Source organism: Apus apus, chromosome 9 (assembly GCF_020740795.1).
Source record: "Apus apus isolate bApuApu2 chromosome 9, bApuApu2.pri.cur, whole genome shotgun sequence".
Lineage (NCBI taxonomy): Eukaryota > Metazoa > Chordata > Aves > Apodiformes > Apodidae > Apus > Apus apus.
This window is the reverse complement of record NC_067290.1, coordinates 10835299-10855839: the sequence shown is the minus strand read 5'-3', so window position 1 is coordinate 10855839 and position 20541 is coordinate 10835299. Positions and strand designations below refer to the sequence as shown.

The 20541-nt window shown below is 37.2% G+C and overlaps 1 protein-coding gene across 1 annotated transcript; it reads left to right on the top strand.

Moving 5' to 3' along the window:
• The first annotated feature begins 583 nt into the window (after positions 1–583).
• On the top strand, positions 584–20175 carry CCDC66 (coiled-coil domain containing 66). The gene is given in 18 exon segments (XM_051627174.1): positions 584–666; positions 1506–1570; positions 2198–2220; positions 2998–3415; positions 4211–4343; positions 4507–4610; positions 5588–5712; positions 6875–7006; positions 9599–9852; positions 10221–10305; positions 11037–11198; positions 11882–12029; positions 12473–12595; positions 13206–13684; positions 14924–14961; positions 15224–15510; positions 16212–16339; positions 19780–20175. Coding segments are annotated over 18 exon segments (2799 nt in total). The 5' UTR covers positions 584–655; the 3' UTR covers positions 19864–20175.
• Positions 20176–20541: the final 366 nt, after the last annotated feature.

Sequence of the window (20541 nt, the reverse complement as noted above, 5' to 3'; positions counted from 1 at the left end):
CCCGCAGGATCCCCCGGACACCGGAGAGCTGCTGCCAGCCGGGCTGTCCCGCCCGGGTTTTCCCTGCTTTCCGCTCTCCATCTCGCCCCTCCGAGGAGATTCGGAGGCCGCCGCCCCCGGCACCACGCCAGGACACCCGGAGGGCCGGCGCAGCCCCTCTCCGGCCCCAGCCCCTGCTTCCCTACCTTGGTGGTTTTGCCAAAAAACACCACCACAACAAAATAATTGAAAGCAAGCAAGAAAAGGGAAAGAAGAAAAGAAAGAAGGCGAACGAGACGCAGCCACCCTGCCGAGAAGAGAGCCCTGCAGAGGAGGCCGCCGGGTCAGGCGCCGGGCCCGCCCTTCCCCCACCCGCTGCAGCGCACCCATCGCCTCTCCCTCCCCGCTCGGCCTCTGCCCACGCCCCCTCATCCCTCCGCAGCCGCTGGAGCTCCGGGGATAATCCCCCTGTGGTTGCTTTGCACCCTCGGCGAGGCCATCGGCAGCCGCGGCCGGATTTGCGCGCATCCCGCCGGACCCCGCCGTGCGCGGGGAGCCCATTGGCGCAGCCGGCCGGGCGGGCAGCCTGTGGCCTCGCCGCTTCTTGGGCGGAGCAGCCGCGGAACGGCCGTGCTGCTCGTCGCGCCCGGCTCCCAAGCCGCCGCCAGCAGCAGCCATGGATCTGGGGTAAGAGGGGGGGACAGGAGCAAGAGCCGATCCCGGCGGCACGGCCCGGGAGCTTGCCCGGCCTCACGCTGCGCGGCTCTGAGGGGACGGGCGCGGCCCGCCCGCCCCGCGGCCCCGGGCGCTGCCGCCCGCCCGGTGGGGCCTTAACGGCCCCGGTGCAGCCCCGGGCACTCGGGGGAAAGTTGCCTGCGAGGGTTAGAGTTAGGTTTTGGGGTGTTGCTTTTCTTTGTTGTTGTTGTTTTTGTTTTTTAATGAAAGGCAGTTTTAAGGTAAGCGTTATTTTGAACACTAACTTCGTGTTAGGTTTTCTGAACGCATACAAGTGTTTGAGTGCTACACTCGTACATCCGAACAGTGCCAACTGGCCTTAAAAATTCTCACAGTAACATTTGTTCCGCTTCAAAATGCAGTCTGATTTGCATGGAAGCGTAAGTCAAGACTTTCCAGAAGACAGCCCCTCTTTATGATCAGCTCTGGCATTCAGGGAGACTGTTTAACATATTTTTGTAGCACAGTTTGTATTGTTGGATTATTAAGTTCTTGATGGAAGCTTTGTGTAACAATATAAAGTGGCACTGTCAGTGTGAAGATCTACTTTGTAACATCAAAGTCCAAATTTTCCAGTATCAAAAGTATATTCTCTTCAGGACCTGTTGATTCTTTCATATTAATTAGCTTCTCACAAGTGTAGAAAGCAGGAGGTATGAAAGGCCATCTGGCCAACAATAAAGTGTTATAATTAAATGCAGAGGTCCTTGTTATTAATGTAAAAATCTTAACATGATCAGATTACTTAATATTTCAGATTCCACAATCTCTCTCTCCCTCTTATTTTGCAGAGATGGTCTGAAGCTTGAAATGGAAGTTTTGGATGGAAAGCCTAGGCTAATTTTAGCTTCTTCTGGTATTTTTTTAAATCATGTATCTCAAGTAATCTGTAAAGCTATATTTCAAATTAGGAAGAATAGTTGTGCATTGTTACTTACACGTCCTCTTACCCAACAGCTTATTACTGATCTAAGTTGATACTGAACTTATGAGTAGTCTGTCTACTGGTGAACAGCAGGCAAATAGTCTTGGCTTTTTACAACTTGTCTCTCCATTGATAAAAAAAGTTAAGTAGTATTATGTATTGATTGATAGAACTTGATTTGCATTAAAAGACTATTTAAATAGGTATATAGACTATTTAAATTAAAAGATTATTTAAATAGGTAAGGGACACAATAATGGATGGTGTGAGGGGGAGGATCAGATTTGCACAATTATTTCTCAATCTATATAAAGCTGGAAATAGTTACTGCAATATATATCTTTTTTTTCCAACATACTTTTGAAGTGTGTGTACTGAATTAAAAAAAAAAAACTCAAGTAAAATAATGTAATTGAGGCAGATGTTATGGGGAAAGTACTTGGCCCCTTGCCTTAGAAAAATCAGATAAATGTAACAGTTTATTAAATTTCTCAGGATTGTTTTTTAGGAAGTTTGATTAAATACTTCTCTCATATTTTTGCATTTGTTTCCCAAAAGATACATCAAGGCCTGCAACGAAGGTAAGTGAAAATTACTTTAGTGGTGAGAGCACACAAATTAACTAGTTAATTTGTTAAGACAGAAATTGGATAACACATTTGAACTGTCTAAATGCTTGTAATCAGTGATATTTATGCAAAATAAATACGTATTTCTTAGGTTCATAATAGCTGTTAGAAAGGATGAATTAAAAGTTCTATGACTACTTCTACCTTTGCAAAGTGCTTTAGTTTACTTTGCCTAGAAGTTAGTGCAGCACAGAGAATCATCTAAATCAGAATTTTCAGAGACCTTAAGGGGATTCTGGTAAATAGGAATCTGAAGTGCATTTAAATTCCAAATTAGTCATACAGGTTGTCTCTCTCTCTCTCTGAGTAAACTGGAATGCAGAAGGTTGGGGAAGGAAGGAGGGCAGAAAAAGGTCTCAGTATGTAGAAAATAATTAGAAGTGTACATCAAGGACTTTGAAAAGGATAAAACTGTAGTTCAGAATGGAAAAAATCAAGACTGAAATAATACTGGCTGTATGGTGAGAACTGGCTGTACGATTGAAGCCAGGCTTCAGAAGTGTCAAAGAAAAGCAGAATTAATGTTTATTAGTTTTTTTAAATGTTATGAAACATGAAGTTATTTTTCATACTGTCATTTTAAAATATTCAGATTTAGGTGCTGTATTCTCTTCCAAAGCATTCCTGATACTCATGAGGATTTTTACTTGTTGCTTCCATGTTGTTTTTGTTACCCATGCAAATTTATTTCCTTATTTAATATATGTTGAAACCTTATTGCTTTGACAGATGGGTATTAAAACCAGAGCACCAAAACAGCCATTAAGAACAAGGCACGCTGGGCATGTTCTGAAGTCAACACAAAATGCTTGTATCAAGCAGGAAAACTTAAACCCAAGGAGTCAGTCAAGCTTGTCAGTGACAAAAGGTGAAAAACCGCAAGTAATTAAACACTCCTCACATGAAACTGCAACTAAAGATCACTCTTTGATTTTCCAAAGTGATGGCACAAACAGATATCCTGATTCCAAGAATCCCAATGGTTTTAAAAAAAGTGAACAGAAACCTCAAATTGCATGTGTATCAGCTGAAGACCTACGAAGTCTATTGGGTTTAACACAAGAACAGCTTCAAAAACTTTTGATGACTGTAAAAGAAGAAACTAGATGCATCTCTGAGACTTGTAATGAAAAACAAGCAGAAGTGGGTAAGATACTGTCAGTTGAATAAGGTAGTTTCACGGAAACAAAGTGTGAAAGCTTTAATCTAAGTTTATTTCCAGGTTGCAGAGATCTTACTCTTATGAGTTAATGGTCTCAGAAAAAATACTATTTGCTATTATGGATGTGAAATTGCTTGTTGCTGTTAGGAACCACATATTTTAAAAAAAAAAAAAAAATCAACAGTATTCCAGTACTTGGAAGACCAAAACAGCATGCAAAAAAGGAAACATTTTCACATGGGGGAAAAAACATAGTAGGACTGCACTGTATGAGTTTGAAAAAATATTATAGAGGTAGGCCTTTCTGGTTTTATGATGGGTTCAGGTCTTGCTGTGCTTTTCAAGAGCTGTAGTGCCATTTTCCTCTCACCCAAAGATGTACATATGTCTTTCTGCCTAACTGTAATACTACTGTTGAGTAGTATTTTTTCAGTTCTTGTACTTGGAAGCATAAGAACTATTATGTATCTTCCTGTGTTACATTCTTACTCCTGTTTGTAGCCCTATGGAAGTGGTCAGCTCTTTGTCACCAAGAACAGAACACTGCGATTAAGTAATTTGAGACCCACTGTCCAAGCTCTTTGCCAAGAATCGTGTTTGCTGTAAGTCTAGCATTCTAAAAATACCCTTACATGCCTTGACCACACAAGCAGGGCTGAAAAGAGTTTTGTTAAATAGGGGAAAATAGGCAAATTTCTGCTGTTATTAAGGGACTTAATACTGAGAAAAGTTTTGTGGACTTGTAGATATATTTATTTTTTTATATATATTCTACTACAGTTGCTAATGAGACATCAGAGGAAAACACAGTGCTGCTCCAAAAAGCTTGTGAAGTTTCATCTGTTCCAGATGAAGCTGACTCCAATTCAAGCAGGAAACAAGAAGCAAATCTGCAGCCAGGACAGAAAGTTACGTATGTAGATGTGTTTCTGTCTACAAAAATTGTATTCCAATAAGGATTTATATTGTAATTCTTAATGACAATAAGAATCTTTATGAATACTAATTTAAAAGTTACCTTTAAAATTAATGGATTAGATTTTTAGTTAATTCTTCCCCCCCTTTCTTTTCTCTAGAAAGGATTTATGGAAACCTGCCAACATGTTTAGTACCTTGGGTGAAAGAGAAGAGCAGAAAGCCTTATTAGAATTTCAAAAGACCCAATGGAAGAAGGCATTAGGTACTTATGAAATACAAAATATATTTTCAGTCACTTTGTCATACTCAGGATGCCAAGAAACTTTGTGTTCCTTATTATCTTTAAATGTACTTCTATCAGCTCAGTTTCTACAAGTTTCTAACATAGTTTGATTAGTCTCCAACACAGATTAAGATTCTTGTATTTCAGAATTTTATGCAAAGATTATCTATAACTTCTTGCAAAAATACCTTTTAATCAAATAAATATAACAAATACATATATTCAGTTATGCTTCATATTTTAGGAGTTACAATTTTGTCACATTCTTCCAGTAGCTGACAGCCATTAGCATTAACAAATTCATTTGTTTTTTAATGGAAACAGCATCACCCTAATCTACAAGCATGACTGAATATATAAAATTGCAATTTGAATTTGAAACAGTTTGCAGTCCTACCCCATCACCAACTAAGAGGAGTCTCTATAGAAAAATAAAAGTGTTGAATGCAGTAGTAAATTCTGATAAAATAAGCTTTTTTATGGTTCATATATGCAGAAGTGCTGTGTTTTGTTTTCACCTTGGGTGTAGGCCATTTGGTTCAGGATTTGATGCTGCATTGTCATGAGCTTCCCTGTATAGCTCCATTTGTTTTAATATTACATGAGTCCACAACTGGTATGATGAAAAGGGAGAGAATTTACATACTTGGTTATTTCTGTTAGTTTTATCTCTTCCCCTGGGACATTATTAGTCCTTCGGTGTTTTGTAGTTGCCTCAGACATTCCCCAACTACCTCCACATCTCTGGGCATAGACTAAGCCACCATCCTCTTACAAGCAAAGTCATTTTTTAGACTGATCAAATAGGCAATACTGACATACTCTTGTAGTCCATTTTACAATCAAAATTACAGGCTAGACATGTATTGCTGCTTTCTTTAAAAACAAACCAAACAACCTGCTGTATGTCTGTATTGGGAGCTCTTACTAGAGTTTGTTGTTTTTTTTTTTTTAAGATTAACAAGTAGCACTGAAAAAGAAACTGAAAGAAACTTTGGAAGGAGAGGTGGGTTGTTTCTGGGCAACACCTAGCAATAGTAAAGCCCATCAAGCAAAAATAGAAACAGCTGACCAGAATAAGGTAAGGTTGTTCTTCAGCTCTCACCTACATTTGATTGCTTAGGTAATGAGCATTGCAATTTGACTTTTATTCTAACCTGCCTTTTAAAAAGTCAGCTGTCACTCTGAAAATGCTGTGTCAGATAAATATACTGAGACAAGACTGCTTCTCCAGAGAAACTGAATGCTGTTGAACAGAAGTTAGGGTTGTAAAATGCTTTTTTTGGTGGCATATTCTGTATTCCTAGAGAAGTTAGCACTCTGCCCCTTAAGAATGTGTTGCAATCTACATAATTAAGAAGTGATGACAGCTGGGCAGTCTCCTGATTTCAGTCAACTTTACCAGCTGTCAATCAGTCTGCATTTGTTTTACAGGTAAGATTTTAAATTGCATGTGGTATTTATTATTTATTGACAGCAGGTGTATCTCTTCAGTGGATCTTTTAAGCCAGCAGAAGTCAACAGGCCTTTTTGCTCTGTTTACAGAATTGTATCTGAATAAATATTTAACCACAGTATTGATGCTTTGAAGAATAAACATTTTTAAGGCTGATATAAGGAACAGTACTAGAGGTGTGATATGAAGTGCTACTTAGCTTTTAAGTATGCATTAAAGAAATAGAGAAGTAGAAATCACAAATAGAAGGCATAAACATATTCATGGCAGAAGGTTCAAGAAGTAGTTTTTGAGTTATTGCTGGTAGGCACTGATTGAAGAGTGTTTTTTGTTAGATTGCATTGAAAGTTCTCAGTGCCAGTGGAGTTAGTTAAATAATACAGGTATCCATTAAGAAGCAGGAACAGAAGATTGTATCAAGAATTTACTTAAGAGAGATCACAGTGCTGAATCTGTCTGGAACACAGGCTGAGCAGTGAACCGTAGGAGGAAGGAAGGGATTTTTATTAATGATACCTATAAGTAAGGTTTTTTGGAGTGAGAGGCTCGTGATTCAAGTTACAGTAGTATTCAAGTACTGGTTTATTTAACATCTTTTTAACAACTGAATCATTTTTAGGAAGCAGTTGGGCACTTGCTACAGTTAGAAACTTTTTTTTTAATGCAGAAGAGCAGCATGGTTACTCTAACAATTGAAGGCAGTTTTCTGTCAAGTCTTTATTATGTGGCTAGACAAGGTACTGACTTTTTTTATATAAGGAAGTGACTAGCACTTCTCTGATTTCAGGAAGCTGTGCCACAGGAACAACCTTTCAGTGCTTTGAAGCATGAGCAACAGAAGAAGTGGCTTGAAGAGCTGGACAAACAAAAGGAAGAAGCTAAGCTACGAAAACTAGAAGAAAAACTTGAATTATCAAAGGTATCTGTGGCTTAGAGAGACTTCTGGGAGTAAGAGAGGTTTTACTCTCCATTTTTGTTCTAAGAAATAAAAGATTAAATTGTAGATGTACTGAGGTAGCAACAATGATTTAGCAACCTGCAGCATGTCCAGGTTTTCACAGTAAGTCCACAGGACAGTCTAACTAAACATTCAGCCAGTAGCTGTTCCAGTATTTTAGTGGCAGAAAACAGACTACTGTGCCTGGTGTGATGTGTTAAGCATACCTGCTGCAGAGATTAAAACAGTGGTATTGCTATACTGTTTCTTCCCATAATTGTGTGAAAGCACTAGAGTTTGGAAGGTGTTGTAGAGATACTGACCAGACACTTCGTAACAACTCTTTTCCATAGGCTACAAAAGGAAATGAGGAAGGAGGAGAAAACGTACAGACAACTGCAGTGTATCACAGTAGTGTTCAAATCCTTTTTCTAGGAATATTATTTTGATACATATATATACACACACTTACAAAACTTTTTTAAATGCTTGTACACAAAGTATGGAAGAAAATAGCCTTACCTTTTTTACCTTACCTGGTTTTTACAGGCTGTTGAATGTAGGTCTTTTATGCTGGATCTGGAAGGCAAGTGTGGCCAGTATAATTGTTCTGCAGGTGGAATACCCAAAGAGACTTTAATATTGTCACTTCTGGTCAATTTGGTCAATATATCTTTTAGCCCTGGAGGTTCTTCACATAGAAGCTGAATTATTTTCTTTACATGTTAGTATTTCTACTATATTAGTAGTTTTAAGGTCAGTGGAATACTCTGCATTCTTATACAGCCTGATACTGACAAACTCGTGTCTTTTGAAGTGAAGACACATGCAGTGAGACTACTGTCGCTAGAATCCAGATTTCCAATTGACTGTACAATTTAACACCAGGATTATATCTTTCACGATGCATAAGATGTATTCACATCATTATTTCTGAACAAGAATGTTGGTTACCAACACTTGACTGATATGAATGTTCACAGTCTGTGGCCTTCTGGATTCAGAGGCTACAGTTTTTACTCTCAACTGAAGCAATTACACAATTCCTATACAGAAATTCTTTATTTTAATTCCAATTTGTAGTACTAGAAGAGCTTTCCTGCTTCTCACCCCCCCCCCCCCCCCCCCCCAAATGACACTTGTTGCCAAGGTTGGTTACATACCTGCACACAATACAAGTCTTTTACACTTGCTGAGTTGCTGAAGGAATGAAATTTCCTCTGCAAATTGAACTTTATAACTGTGAAGGGAACACAGCTGTGAGCAGTTTCTTCATTAGTTGCCTTGTTTTTTAATTTGATAGCTGTGCTGTGGGAAGATGGTTGCAGTCACCACTGAGTAACCAAGCAGTAATCTCACCTCCAGCCTCTTTTTAAAAGGAAGTTAATGTGCACTTCATCTCATTTTCTTCAACATCTTTTTTTTCAGGTCTTGTGTTATACTCTCATATTGCTTCTCATATACTTCTCATATACTCTGATATACTTCTGCATATTGCACCACAAACTTGCATAAGAATCAAGTAGATTTTCCAACTACTCTGATCTACATCACAGAGTATTCAAAGGGAACAAAATGCAGGGAACAGGAGGAAGAAGAATTTGGATTCTTCTTACTTGGACTATGATTATCTTTTTTGCTTCTTTTAAGTTAGGTGTGAAATGTTTCTGACACAAGGGAAATTTTGTTTTAAGGATAGGATGCCCAGAAAGTTTAATAGATTAGGTTGTTAGGTTTTTCCCCAGCAGAATGCAGGTTTTGAGGTAGCCATTCTCCAGTCCTTCCAGAGATATAGTTGGTTTAGTCAGAAGAGAAAACCTCAGTACCTGTAGCAAAAACAAAGGCCCCTTAGGTAGTGATAAATTGGAGTGTCCCAGTTGCCAAACCAGTATGTCACCTCTCCAGAAGTTGCAGGTATTTGCTAGGATGGCAGAAGTGGCTGGAACTAATACTACGGGTGGAAGAGACTTTTCAATTAGGCTTATTTTATAATGGGCCTGTCTAGCTGAAAATAGGAAGTCAGAGATTAATATCTTTGCCCAAAGCACATTAGTTCTGCTGCCATCCAGAATTAAAATTGAGGGGTAAATGTAGGACAGTGTAAAAGATGCCACTTGTTCATGTTACTAGAGAGAGTATGTACACAACAGGAGGAGAGTATGGCAGAGTGGGCAATGTACTGACCTCTCAATCAAGCCATTCCTGGAACTAATAGAAAAATTATGGAATGGAATAGTAATATAATTTTAAAAAAATGAAAAAGCCTGACTCCATGTTAACTTTTTATTTTTCACTTTCTAGTTTTTAATTTTTTCCTGAAAATAGAGTAGCAATGTGGTTTTGCTGACTAAGTGTATGGATCAGCAGTTTAAGTTCTGATCTGACTTGCATTTTAAGCAACACAGAGACTTGTGTTTTCCCATTTAGGGGATTAATGACTGTACTGTAGCCTCCTATCAGAGTGTTTCCAATGTTGCTGTTTTACAACGTATGTTGCTTGTTTTGTTAACCATAATTTATAGGAACAGTAATTGAGCACATTTCTGGTTTTTTTGTTGCTTTGTATTTATTTAGGCTGAAGAACATGACAGATGGGCAATGCATTTTGATTCTTTAAAGAACCACCTTAACGCTAATGCACAACACACCTTAAATGGAATGTACAAAAAGCAGCCTGAAAATCTTTGCCTGTCACCTGATCCTCAGGAGCTGACTGCTTTTATTCACCCTTTCTCACCTGCAGCTTTAGGCAACCTCATGCCCTCAAAGGTGGGAAATCCAGAAAAAGCTGCTAAAACCAGTACTTTGGAACAGAGTGAGAAAGTGAGGTGAGTGAGCTTTGTAAAGATAAACATCTCCCCAGCTAGTACATCTCTGATGCCTCCTTAGAAATAAAATGGAATATGGTTCTTGAAATCTGAGCTTTGGATCTTACTCATTTTGCTTTTGCCTTTTTTCAGAAATAGCTGTTGTTCCAGTTTAGAAAGACACAAGTGCCTCCTTTGTTCATTAATAAAATGCACTGCAAATAATCTTGCTTTGGTCCTTAGTAACATGTATTTCCTAATTGCAAAATAATAAAATGGGGTAATTCAAACATTAAAATATTACTTTAAATCTAACTGATTCTAATTAAGAAATGCTTAAGGATTATTTTCTTATGATTAAAAACATGTACATGTGTCTTTGTTCACAGTTTTCTCCGGTCAATGACAGCTCTCCTGGACCCTGCACAGATTGAAGAGAGAAACCGGCGGCGGCAGAAACAGTTAGAACATCAGGTAGACACATCCTGTTTTACCAACACTGTTATCATGAGAAGATGAAAGGTAGTGTTGTTCCATGAACAAAACTTGAGATTTAATACCAGAATCCAGTGAGGTACTTGGCTTATATCCCTCATATTACATGTTTACAGTTGCTATTGGTCTTTCACTCAGTTAGACTCTACCGTTTTGTTTTAGCATTTGTGCAGAGACAATTGCATTCCCATAACTGCATTCTTGCCTCAAAAACACACAGTGGTGTCTTTAGAGCTCTAGTAGGTCTATGTGTATTTTTCTTTAGTCTCCACTGTCATCACGAGGACTGGTATTTACAAGTACCCACTCCATGAATCTTTAAATTTTTATCTACTGTCATTTACATTTCTTCTGTGGCATTCTTAATGGAATGAATGTCTGCATGATGATGTCTCTAGCAGAGTGTGAAGAAGTCTTAGTGTAAATGTAATGAGCCTGTTCTGATTAAAATACTAGCTTACAGTACATAAGATAAAAATCAGACCATTTCCTTACAAGAAAAATAGGAGCATTTTTGAAAACAAAAAGAGCTACTTTGCTTTGTCTCTTGAGTATTTAAAAATGCTTCACTGGGCTGGTGGTTCTCTCCCCTGAAAAAATCAAATTCCAAATCAAATTATTCTACATTCATATGGAAGTGTATTAATAAATAGCTTATAATACCTTTAACGTTACGTCTTTTAACTTTCCTTTTTTTCTGATATTTTCAGAAAGCAATAATGGCTCAGGTAGAAGAAAACCGGAAGAAGAAACAACTGAAGGAAGAGCAGAGAAAGCGGGAAGAACAAAAGGAGGAAGAGCGTCTAGCTCGAGAAAAAGAACAAATGAAGAAACAATTTGAAGAAGATATGCTGAAACAAAAACAAAAGAAGGTGGGGGTTTACATTTTCTTTACTCCAGATAGTCTTTAGTAATACTGAGTTTGAGGAAGATGGTTCTTGTTCTTCACCTTCTTAAATGATGTCACCTCATCATTTTGAAAATTAAAACTATCTGAAATTTAGACATTTTAAACCAAAATCTGTTTCCTCAAGTAATAAACTTATAACACCATACAAGTTTAAGGCAAGTTTCTTTTTTTGGACTAAGGCCATTTCAGGAGAAGAAATTATGAGAAGTGGCAAAAATGGAACTGTCATTTTAAATAATGCAGAAACATGCATTTTTTAATGCAAATTTTAAATAAAAAAATACCTCAAAGTGTGTGATCCAATTATTGTTCTTGGTTAGTTGATGCTTTTAAAATGCTTCAGTGCCATGGACTTCATCTGATTGGATGTGTTTTCTCTCTGGATTAAAGACTTTTTGGAATATATTCTAGAAAAGTAATTCTAATAGTCATTCATGTTCTGTAGCTTTCTCCCCTATAATTTTTGCTGAGCTTTACCTTCTCCTTTCACACAGAAGTTAAACCAAAACATTTTGACCTTTGCTTACTGCAAGTTTTGCATTTGCATACATTCTTGCCTGTTAGAGAAGATTCTATAGAAGGTTAAAAGCCTATTAATTTTATTCTAAAAAGAAATTACCATATATATTTACTTTTTTAAAAAAGGAATTCCTGACTCAGAAAACAAATGAGCTTTATCAGACAATGCAGAAAGCTCAAGAGTTTGCACGGAGATTAAAACAAGAACAGCGCATTCAAGACTTGGCTCAGAAAGGACATGATGTTTCAAACCTTCAGAAGAACCTTGGTGGTGGCAAGTACAAGTCTTTTCATACTCAGTTTGCCTTTTCCGTGGGTGTTTTTTGTGCAAGTTGGTGCACGCAATGTTTTTGTTTTAATTTTTCCCCCCTTCTTCATTTAGGTCAGAAATTTCTCCTTTGTTTCACAAACCAAATTTCATTTTATCTTATTTAAAGAGCCTTTCAACCAAGTATTGGTGTTAATTAATACAGAGAATATTGTATTTTAGTAAGCTTCAAATACTATATTACATCAAGGAAGATATATAAAGATATCAGGAATGCATAGGGAATATTTAGACGTTTGTGCTTTTGATTAGATTTCCAGTGAAGAAGGGAGAGTATTAGGATCTGAAGGATAGTTCTGTCTTGCTTTGAATTCTAAACCACAGTAGTCTGGTAACTTGAAAGTGTGGTTAAATGGAACGTTACTAAACTGAACAATTTCACTTCTTAGCGGATCCCAATTTTGAAAATCTTAATACTGACATTTCACATCAAAGTCATAATTCTTCTAATGACATCAAGAGCCACATTGATCAGCAGACTTCTCCTCGGAAGGACGCTGCTGTACAGACAGGTATGCAGCCCTGAAATTCAGTTACTCTGATGTTCCTTTAGACAGACAATAGAACAGCATATTTAATGGAATAAAACTAGAAAGAAGTTTTACTATGAATTTGGAGAGTTTACAAATTAAAGAACGTTTTTGTATATGCCCCTTAGTAAAGAAAGAAACTGGATTGTCAGTAACTTAAAAATTCAACAAAATATTTCCATTGGAAGACAAGGATTAGGAAGGTTATTCCTAGCAGAGCTGTGACTACGACAAAACAATCAGCATGCTGAAAAACTGAAGAGAAGCTGTGTTTTCCTCTTCATCTTTGCTCTTCACTTGTACCATGACAAAATAGAATTCTACACTTTTAATAATATCGTTTCATTTTACATAAATGTTGCTTTATGGTGACTTGATTTCATTTTCCAGTCTTTTTTTACTCTCCTCCTTATTGTGTTTGTTTCTGCTGGTCCTGTCTTTCTTGCATATCAAAAGAATAATAAACATTATAAAACTGTACCAACCAATTTTTGAATAAAATCAGTAGTGGTAGATTGATACGCATACAGAACTTAAGCAAGTAATTTTAATATCTTAGACTCTGAGTTAAAATATTATTATTTTCTTTTAGATTACATTAATACTTCATTATACACTGAGACAGCTGAGGAAAAAACTGTGGGTTGCGGATCGCCTGATATTTCCATACAATGTAAAGAAACCTCTAACAGCAAAAAAAACCAGAAGGAAATGCAGAATATAGATAAAAATATAAATTCAGGAAAAGAGACTGGTGGCATTTATGGTGATCTGCATGAACAGTATGCCAGAAGAGAAAGACAAATTAAACCTTCAGAAAAAGACAGCAAAAGATCCCACTGGAACATAAACAATACTGGGAAAAGATACATTCCAGCATCTGAAAGATACCCTAAACAGCTACAAAAACAAAGGAGAGAAAACAAATTAAGACGACAAATGGAGCTGCTTCAGTTGGTAGAAAGAAATACGTCTGGGAATCTCTGCCCCAAAAAAGGTGGATATTCAGACAGGTCTCCTTCACCTTACAAAAAAATAAACGTGAAGAATAAGGGACATAGAGTCAGTAAGGTAACTATTTGGTCTTTAACAACAATGATGTCTGCTTTTAAAACTCTTGTTCCAGATGGTTTTGCCTGGATGGGAATTCAGTTACATAACTAAAGCATTGAGAATTTTCCTATCACTACCCTTTATGTAAAGAAAGGCATTACAGGGCTGTCTGGTTCTTTGTGATTGGTAGGATATATTCAGATTTTTTGTAAACATGGAACTGGATTGAAAGCAGTGTGCAGGTTAAACTGACATTACTGACTTGTTCTTTTTTATCCAGTCATTGTGGTAGGCTGATGGTTGAGGTACAGGAGGACCCATTCAAAACAATTTTATATTTTTGCAAAGAATTACTGAGGATGTACTGTATTGTCACAGAAAGACAGCCTTTTTAGTGGAGTAGTTTCATCTCCATTTGCAGTGAGCATTTTTCAGTAAAGCTTATGGCTGGGAAAAAAAACAATTTTAATTTAAAGAAACTACTATCAAATATATTAGTGCCTTGTCTCTCCTGCTTGTTCACTGCCTGTATAGGTATATATACAGATGTATGGTTAAAAACCTCATTTTCTCACACCTTCCAGTATTAAAAATCTGTTGGACACTGCAGTTCTGTTGAGCCATTTGCTTACTGTGGCTACGTACACATATCTTAAAAGCTGTCGGTATTAAAAAAAGTATGTGAAAATAACACAGCTGTTCACATAGGTGTCTTTAAAGATTTATTAATTTGTTAAACTGGGTTTTTTGGTTTATTTGAGGTTAATGTTAAATCTAAATTTTGCCCTTATATTATTGAAAGGTAAATATTCAATAATTTTATACATGAGAAATGGGGCAATTAATTTAAACTACATTCTTAATATTAGTAAGCATTTAATTTAAATATAAAACATTTACTGACTGTATCTAGAAACATGACCTTTCCTATAATAATCATTATCTCGAACTGAACCTTTCAGGTTTATAAATGCAGCTTTTGAAGGTCATTGGAAAATACATATTTTTGATAGTGCTTAGAGCTGCCAAAGACACAGACAATTGGAGCAAATTGGCCTGTAATTTATTTCACTTAGTTCAAGTACAAGTAGTACCAGTCTCTTTAATGCAAGTCTTTGATCATTACCTTTCTCCTGAACTCGGGTCAAACAGCCCTTAAGGAATTTCAGAAACAACTTGTCTTGAAAAACGAAAGCTTTTAATATAAAAAACGTGGAGCTTTTTCTTTTACTTTTGACTTTCTTGGTTTTCTTGTAGGAAGAAACATTACATAAGAATCATTTGAATAAAGAAAGGTATGTCAATGCTCTGCATTAATACATGTATAAATACATTAATAGTGAAATATATACATGCTTTTCTTTCCTGATTTTTTTGAAGAGTTTATATGCATCTAATTTTCTACTATTAAAAATAGCCAAGACCAGACAAATGGCAGGTATAAAAGCAGAGTAAACGAGCACAAGTCCAGTCCTCTGAGGATTCTGTGTACTATTTGAGAAAATTACTAACATTATTAAGTACTATGGATTTCTTATATGTAATTGTTTCATACAGAACTGAATCGCCACCTGTTCCAGCAGTTAAGAACAGTCTACACCAAGTACAACAAAAACAGACACATACTTCTAATTTCCTGGTGCATAACAGCAATAGTAGAAAAGAGAAGGGTATCAAGACAGACACAGAGCAGAGGAGCTTCCTTCCTGCCGTGACAGAAACTGGAAGACCTCACTCTCCAGAATTTATTCCCTACATCCGAACAAATGAAGTGTATTATCTGGATCCAGATGCACCAGGGGCCAGCCCTTCAACACATGACCCACAGTATCAACAGCTTCATGGTACGGAAGGGTATTGGAAACTGATTCATGTAATTCAGTTCAAAATGCTACAGTTTATTCAATTTGGTATTGACAGGCACAGAGCAGAGGAGCTTCCTTCCTGCCGTGACAGAAGCTGGAAGACCTCCCTCCCCACAATTTATTCCGTATGTTAGAACAAACGAAGTGTATTACCTGGATCCAGATGCATCAGGGGCCAGCCCTTCAACACATGACCCACAGTATCAACATTTTAATGGTACTGAAATGTGAACTGATTCATGTAGAAGAGAAGTTCCAGTGATTTAGTTCAAGATGCTACAATGTCTGCAATTTGATATTTGTTTTTACTGACATTTGCAGTAACCCCTTTCTGCCACAGCACTGTACAGAAAGCCTGTGCAACCAAATGATACTCTGTGTTACAAAAAAATAAACCACCAAATTTTTTTAAGAAAAATCAAAAAAGCAACAAATTCTCTTATTCTTTTATCTGTCTTTTTTGTCTGCTTACCTTTAATGGAGTACGATGGTGTTTCTGTGGTATTATTCTATACAGGTTTGGGTTTAGAAATCTAGGTGTTGTTGACTTAAAAATAGCTAACAGAATCTAGTAGCAACCAAAACTTCATTTTCACAAACTGTGAAAACCTACTGCTTCAAAATTAAAACACAACTGATAAAGAGCATTGTTAACTGATTTGATGTACGTTTCCTTTTAGATTCTTACCAAACACCACGACAGCTTTGTAGCTTCGATCATGCTGCAGATCCTCTTCTAAATCCTGATGTTGTTAAAACCAGAGAGAGACAACAAGCAATACTCAAAGGATTGTCAGAATTACGCCAGGTAAGTGAAAAGTTAATTGGATAAACATTTATGTATTTATGTAGTACAGTCAAAATTAACATTGCAAACTATTACACAGTCATAAGCATTAAATCTTTAATTATTTTTATCTATCATATGTGAAAAGTTTTGCGTCGTGTCCTCTACTTCTGTTCCCCCTCTTACCAATTTTTCTTTTGATGTATTACTTCCACCTTTGGAGTGTCTGAGAGACTATGGACTCCCTAGTCTTTAGATTACCTATGAAACACTGGAGCACCTCATAAAAATTGAAACCAAGAGGAATGGCTTTATTTAGTCTCCAGGTTTTGATATTTAGTGTTGCTTCTATTCAGAATGTTTCCATTTCAAGGGGAGAAAGAACAGTATTTTAACAGAACACTAGTACCCTTGTTAATGAAATGTCACTTCATGGGTAAGCCAGTCATGACAGAGCAGTGTGGTTGGTGCAGAAGAGTTAGTGGGGTAGTACTCCTGTCAGACCTGGAAAAATACTGTAATTCGCAAATTTGAAGTGTGAACACTTATAAAATTCTTCTAAGATAGCTATTCTTTTGTTAACATGTAAAATTCAGGATTTGTCAATCAGCCAGCTATAGTGAGCAAACATAAAATGAAATTTAGTTTAATCCTACACACACAAGAGCTTCTGAGCCTGTGTATGTTTACATGCATTATTCTATTTATAGTAAGTTACTGGTAGTGATTAGACCTACAAGAAGGATTTTTAATATGGTGAGACTGTCTTTAAGCATCCTTGTTGCAGTAAACTAAAGGAGCACAAAAGACTATAGATGGTAACTGTGAAGTTACATATTTTCCTAATTGTAGTCAGAATACCAGGAAAAATACCATCAGGTATCTCGTTACTAAAACATGAGTGAATTTGAAACTTTACCTGTTGGCAACACTGTGCAGCCCATCCCATAGCAGGTTCAAACCACAGGTCTGGCTAGTCACACAGCTTCCTTTTATACCTCAAATGACCTGGCAGGGAACTGCAAGACAAAAATAAGAACAATTACTTTTAGGTTTGCATTTTGTCGTGAAGAACACTAAAGCTAAACATCAGTATCTGCTTTGTTTTTGAACAGCCCCATACCAAAAGGATTTTATTGCTAGCAGTGCTGTTTATTTTTCTTTGCCTTAAGGGAGAAAAATTGTGTAACTGATCAAAATAAGGGAAGAAAATCTGACATACTTAAGTACAACAAGACTTCCAGTAGTTAACACTGCTAATTACTTGCTGTGCTTTAGAAGGCTCTAGAAAGACAGAAGTTCTGCCATGCGTACATTGTGCTTCAGTACTAGGTAAATTCTTTGTGCAGGACGTGGGTCTCCCCAAGTTAAATTAAAATCTGTAGAGCTGTAGACAATGTAGACATTTTCTAAATGTCCTACCAGCTGCAGAATGCATGTAGGACATTAACTGTTGAATTTACATATATCTTGTATGCCTAAGTAGTGCATACTCCTGCAGAAGGCACCTGTTTTGCATCAGTTATTTCACTGAGAAAGGAAGAGCAATGCAATATTTTGTATGAAATTTAATTTACACAAAGACCAAAGCTGTTTTCTATGTCAGAAGATAACATAGTATTGTTTTTTTAAAATTATATATAAATTCTTACATATATTGGATTGATCATTTCAGAACATACATATATATATATATATATATTCACAACATATTTGGCCATTCTTTAGCCTTCTTTTGTCCAGGGGGTGCTCACAGCATATGTGACCAGTCTTTAGCCTTTGAAATACACCCTCACCTAGAGTGACACACATATACAACCAGGCTGATTGAGTAACAGTCCAGTTGAACTGGCTGAGCCCTGGCAGACACCAGTGAAAATGGAGGGAGATGAGGGTTTTCCTCTGCCAAAGAGAGGGTGATTCTGTCAGTGCATGTGTTACAAGACCATGTCTCTTCCTGTATTTCAGGGAACAGCAGTAATAGGAGCCATCAACAGACTTTGTTTTCTTCACTGAAATCAAGTCAGTGGAATAAGCCCAAGTCTATTCATCCAGCAAAGTGAATTACGCATTTGCGAGAAAGAAGGGCCTAAGTTTAAGAAAAAGGACAAACACCCCAGCTACAGTCAGTACATACCAGAGCAGCTTATTGTAACTAAGGCAATAAAGCAGTTGCCAGCAGGTTGTAGCCTCCATCAACTAAGCCATCATGCCAGCCACCAGCAGGTTGTGCAAGGACATGCAAAGGCATGTCCTCACTGCTTGTCCCTATGGAGGGATTTCCTGTTACTTTTCCCTAGGCCCTTTTTAGGACCTTTGCGAACCATGTGATAGACTTTGGTTCCAGTTTTCAGTGTTACTAGTTTCTCACATCAGTTCTGCATACGTTTACAGCAAGTTGTTGCATGAATGTGTAACATGCTACTAAGCACACACACAAAAAAAGCTCTAATTCTTAACAAGTCCCCTGACCCACTAAGAGAGACAGCAGATACTGTTGATCAGTTAAAAAGCAATTTATCAAGTGATCAAAAGTAGGCAGCTGTTGCTCTTGGAAGGATGCAAAGTGAAGGCTTCTTCTCTGAGGCTTAACTCCCCTTCTGTGCCACCAGGAATACTGCATCTAAATCCCAGTACCTGCGGGCTTGTTTGTGCCAGCAGCCTCTGACCCCTTACCTGTGAGAAGGGCTGTGTAACTCTGAGGGCAAATACCACTATGACCTTATTTTTTTTAGGTAAACAAACATTCTTGTGCCAAATTAACTTGACAGGTCTAAAATGGATAGAGACCAAGGGGCCAGATATACCCATATATATGATCCTATTAATTACAGTAAAATGACATTTCAAATTTATTTATGTTCCTGACATAGTTCTATCATATTTTACTTATCACACAGCCAAGGATAAACTTCCAAGTGTTTTTTATTACAAGTTTTCTTCATTGTCTGGTACTTTCAAGAGCCATTAACAAAGTAGGAACATTTTACCTTTTAAGGGTAAATATGCATACCCTAAAGTGTCTAACACGGTTCTTGTTCAAATGGTGAATGCTGTTCTTTATCTTACATTTATGTTAAGACTAAAAGCTGGTATCTGTCAAGGTTTTGGGTGCAGCTTCATACAAGAATATGTTAAAATACCACAAATGTAGAGACAATGCACAGATGAGCGAGCAAATTAAATTTAACATGATCGAAAAATCCTTTTTCCTCTGCTCAGTCATCCCTGGAAACTGGACTGGTTTCCACTTCAGTCACACTTCAAGTCTTTTGCAAAAGACAGAAAATCTTGAGTCCCCTCTAATGAATGTATTATGTTGAACTGTTCTGAAGTTGTTTATTTATAAAGCATTGAGCCTTGACAAATAAATTGTTTTAAAATATGAAATGGTGACACTTTGTTAGTTCAGGCTGCATAAGGAAGACAGAACATTCACATTTCTTTTCTGTTTATTTCAGGGTCTCCTGCAGAAGCAGAAGGAGTGGGAGACCACTCTGATTCCTGCTGTAGCTCAAGAAGAGAACTTTACTTCGCCATTTTGAGAGGTACATATGAATGTTCTGAATTCTTAAAATGTACAGGCACAGCCCTTCGCTTGCTACTGTATTATGAACCACCTTTTTTATGAAGTATTTAAATTATGTGAATTTTGATACATGATACAGGGTCATTGCTTTTCATATTGAATATACATTAAACTAAGGATGGTGTGCCTGTTTAGAATGGTTTTCATGCCACTTGAAGACATAACCATTAATATAAAGTTCCAAAACTGCATAAAACTGCTACATTGTTTTTTGTAGAAATCAGTCTGTATTTTGATAAATAAAAATATTAAAATGTATTCTGAAATAGCTTGGATAGACTTTTTTGGTATTTTAATTACATGAAATTGCTTGTACGTAACTATTGAGGCAGCTTTTAGGTTTATGAACATATATAAATAATACCAGATTTTTAAGACCATAGAAATGCTTACAATGTGTTTTTGCCCCCTCTCAGTTAAAACAGGATAGCAGCACTTAACAGGGTAGGGGGCTGGGCCCAAGGCAGCCAAACTCAGTTTAAGGAAGTTAAAGACAAGGTCAGTGCTTCCAGCCAGAATTAAATGTTTACTTCAGATTTACCTGCTTTTAGTCTTCAAAAGGCAGGATAATCTGGGGTAAAACTGTTTCTCCTAGATCTCTGCAGATGCATAACTTGCATTCATGGGAGTTGGC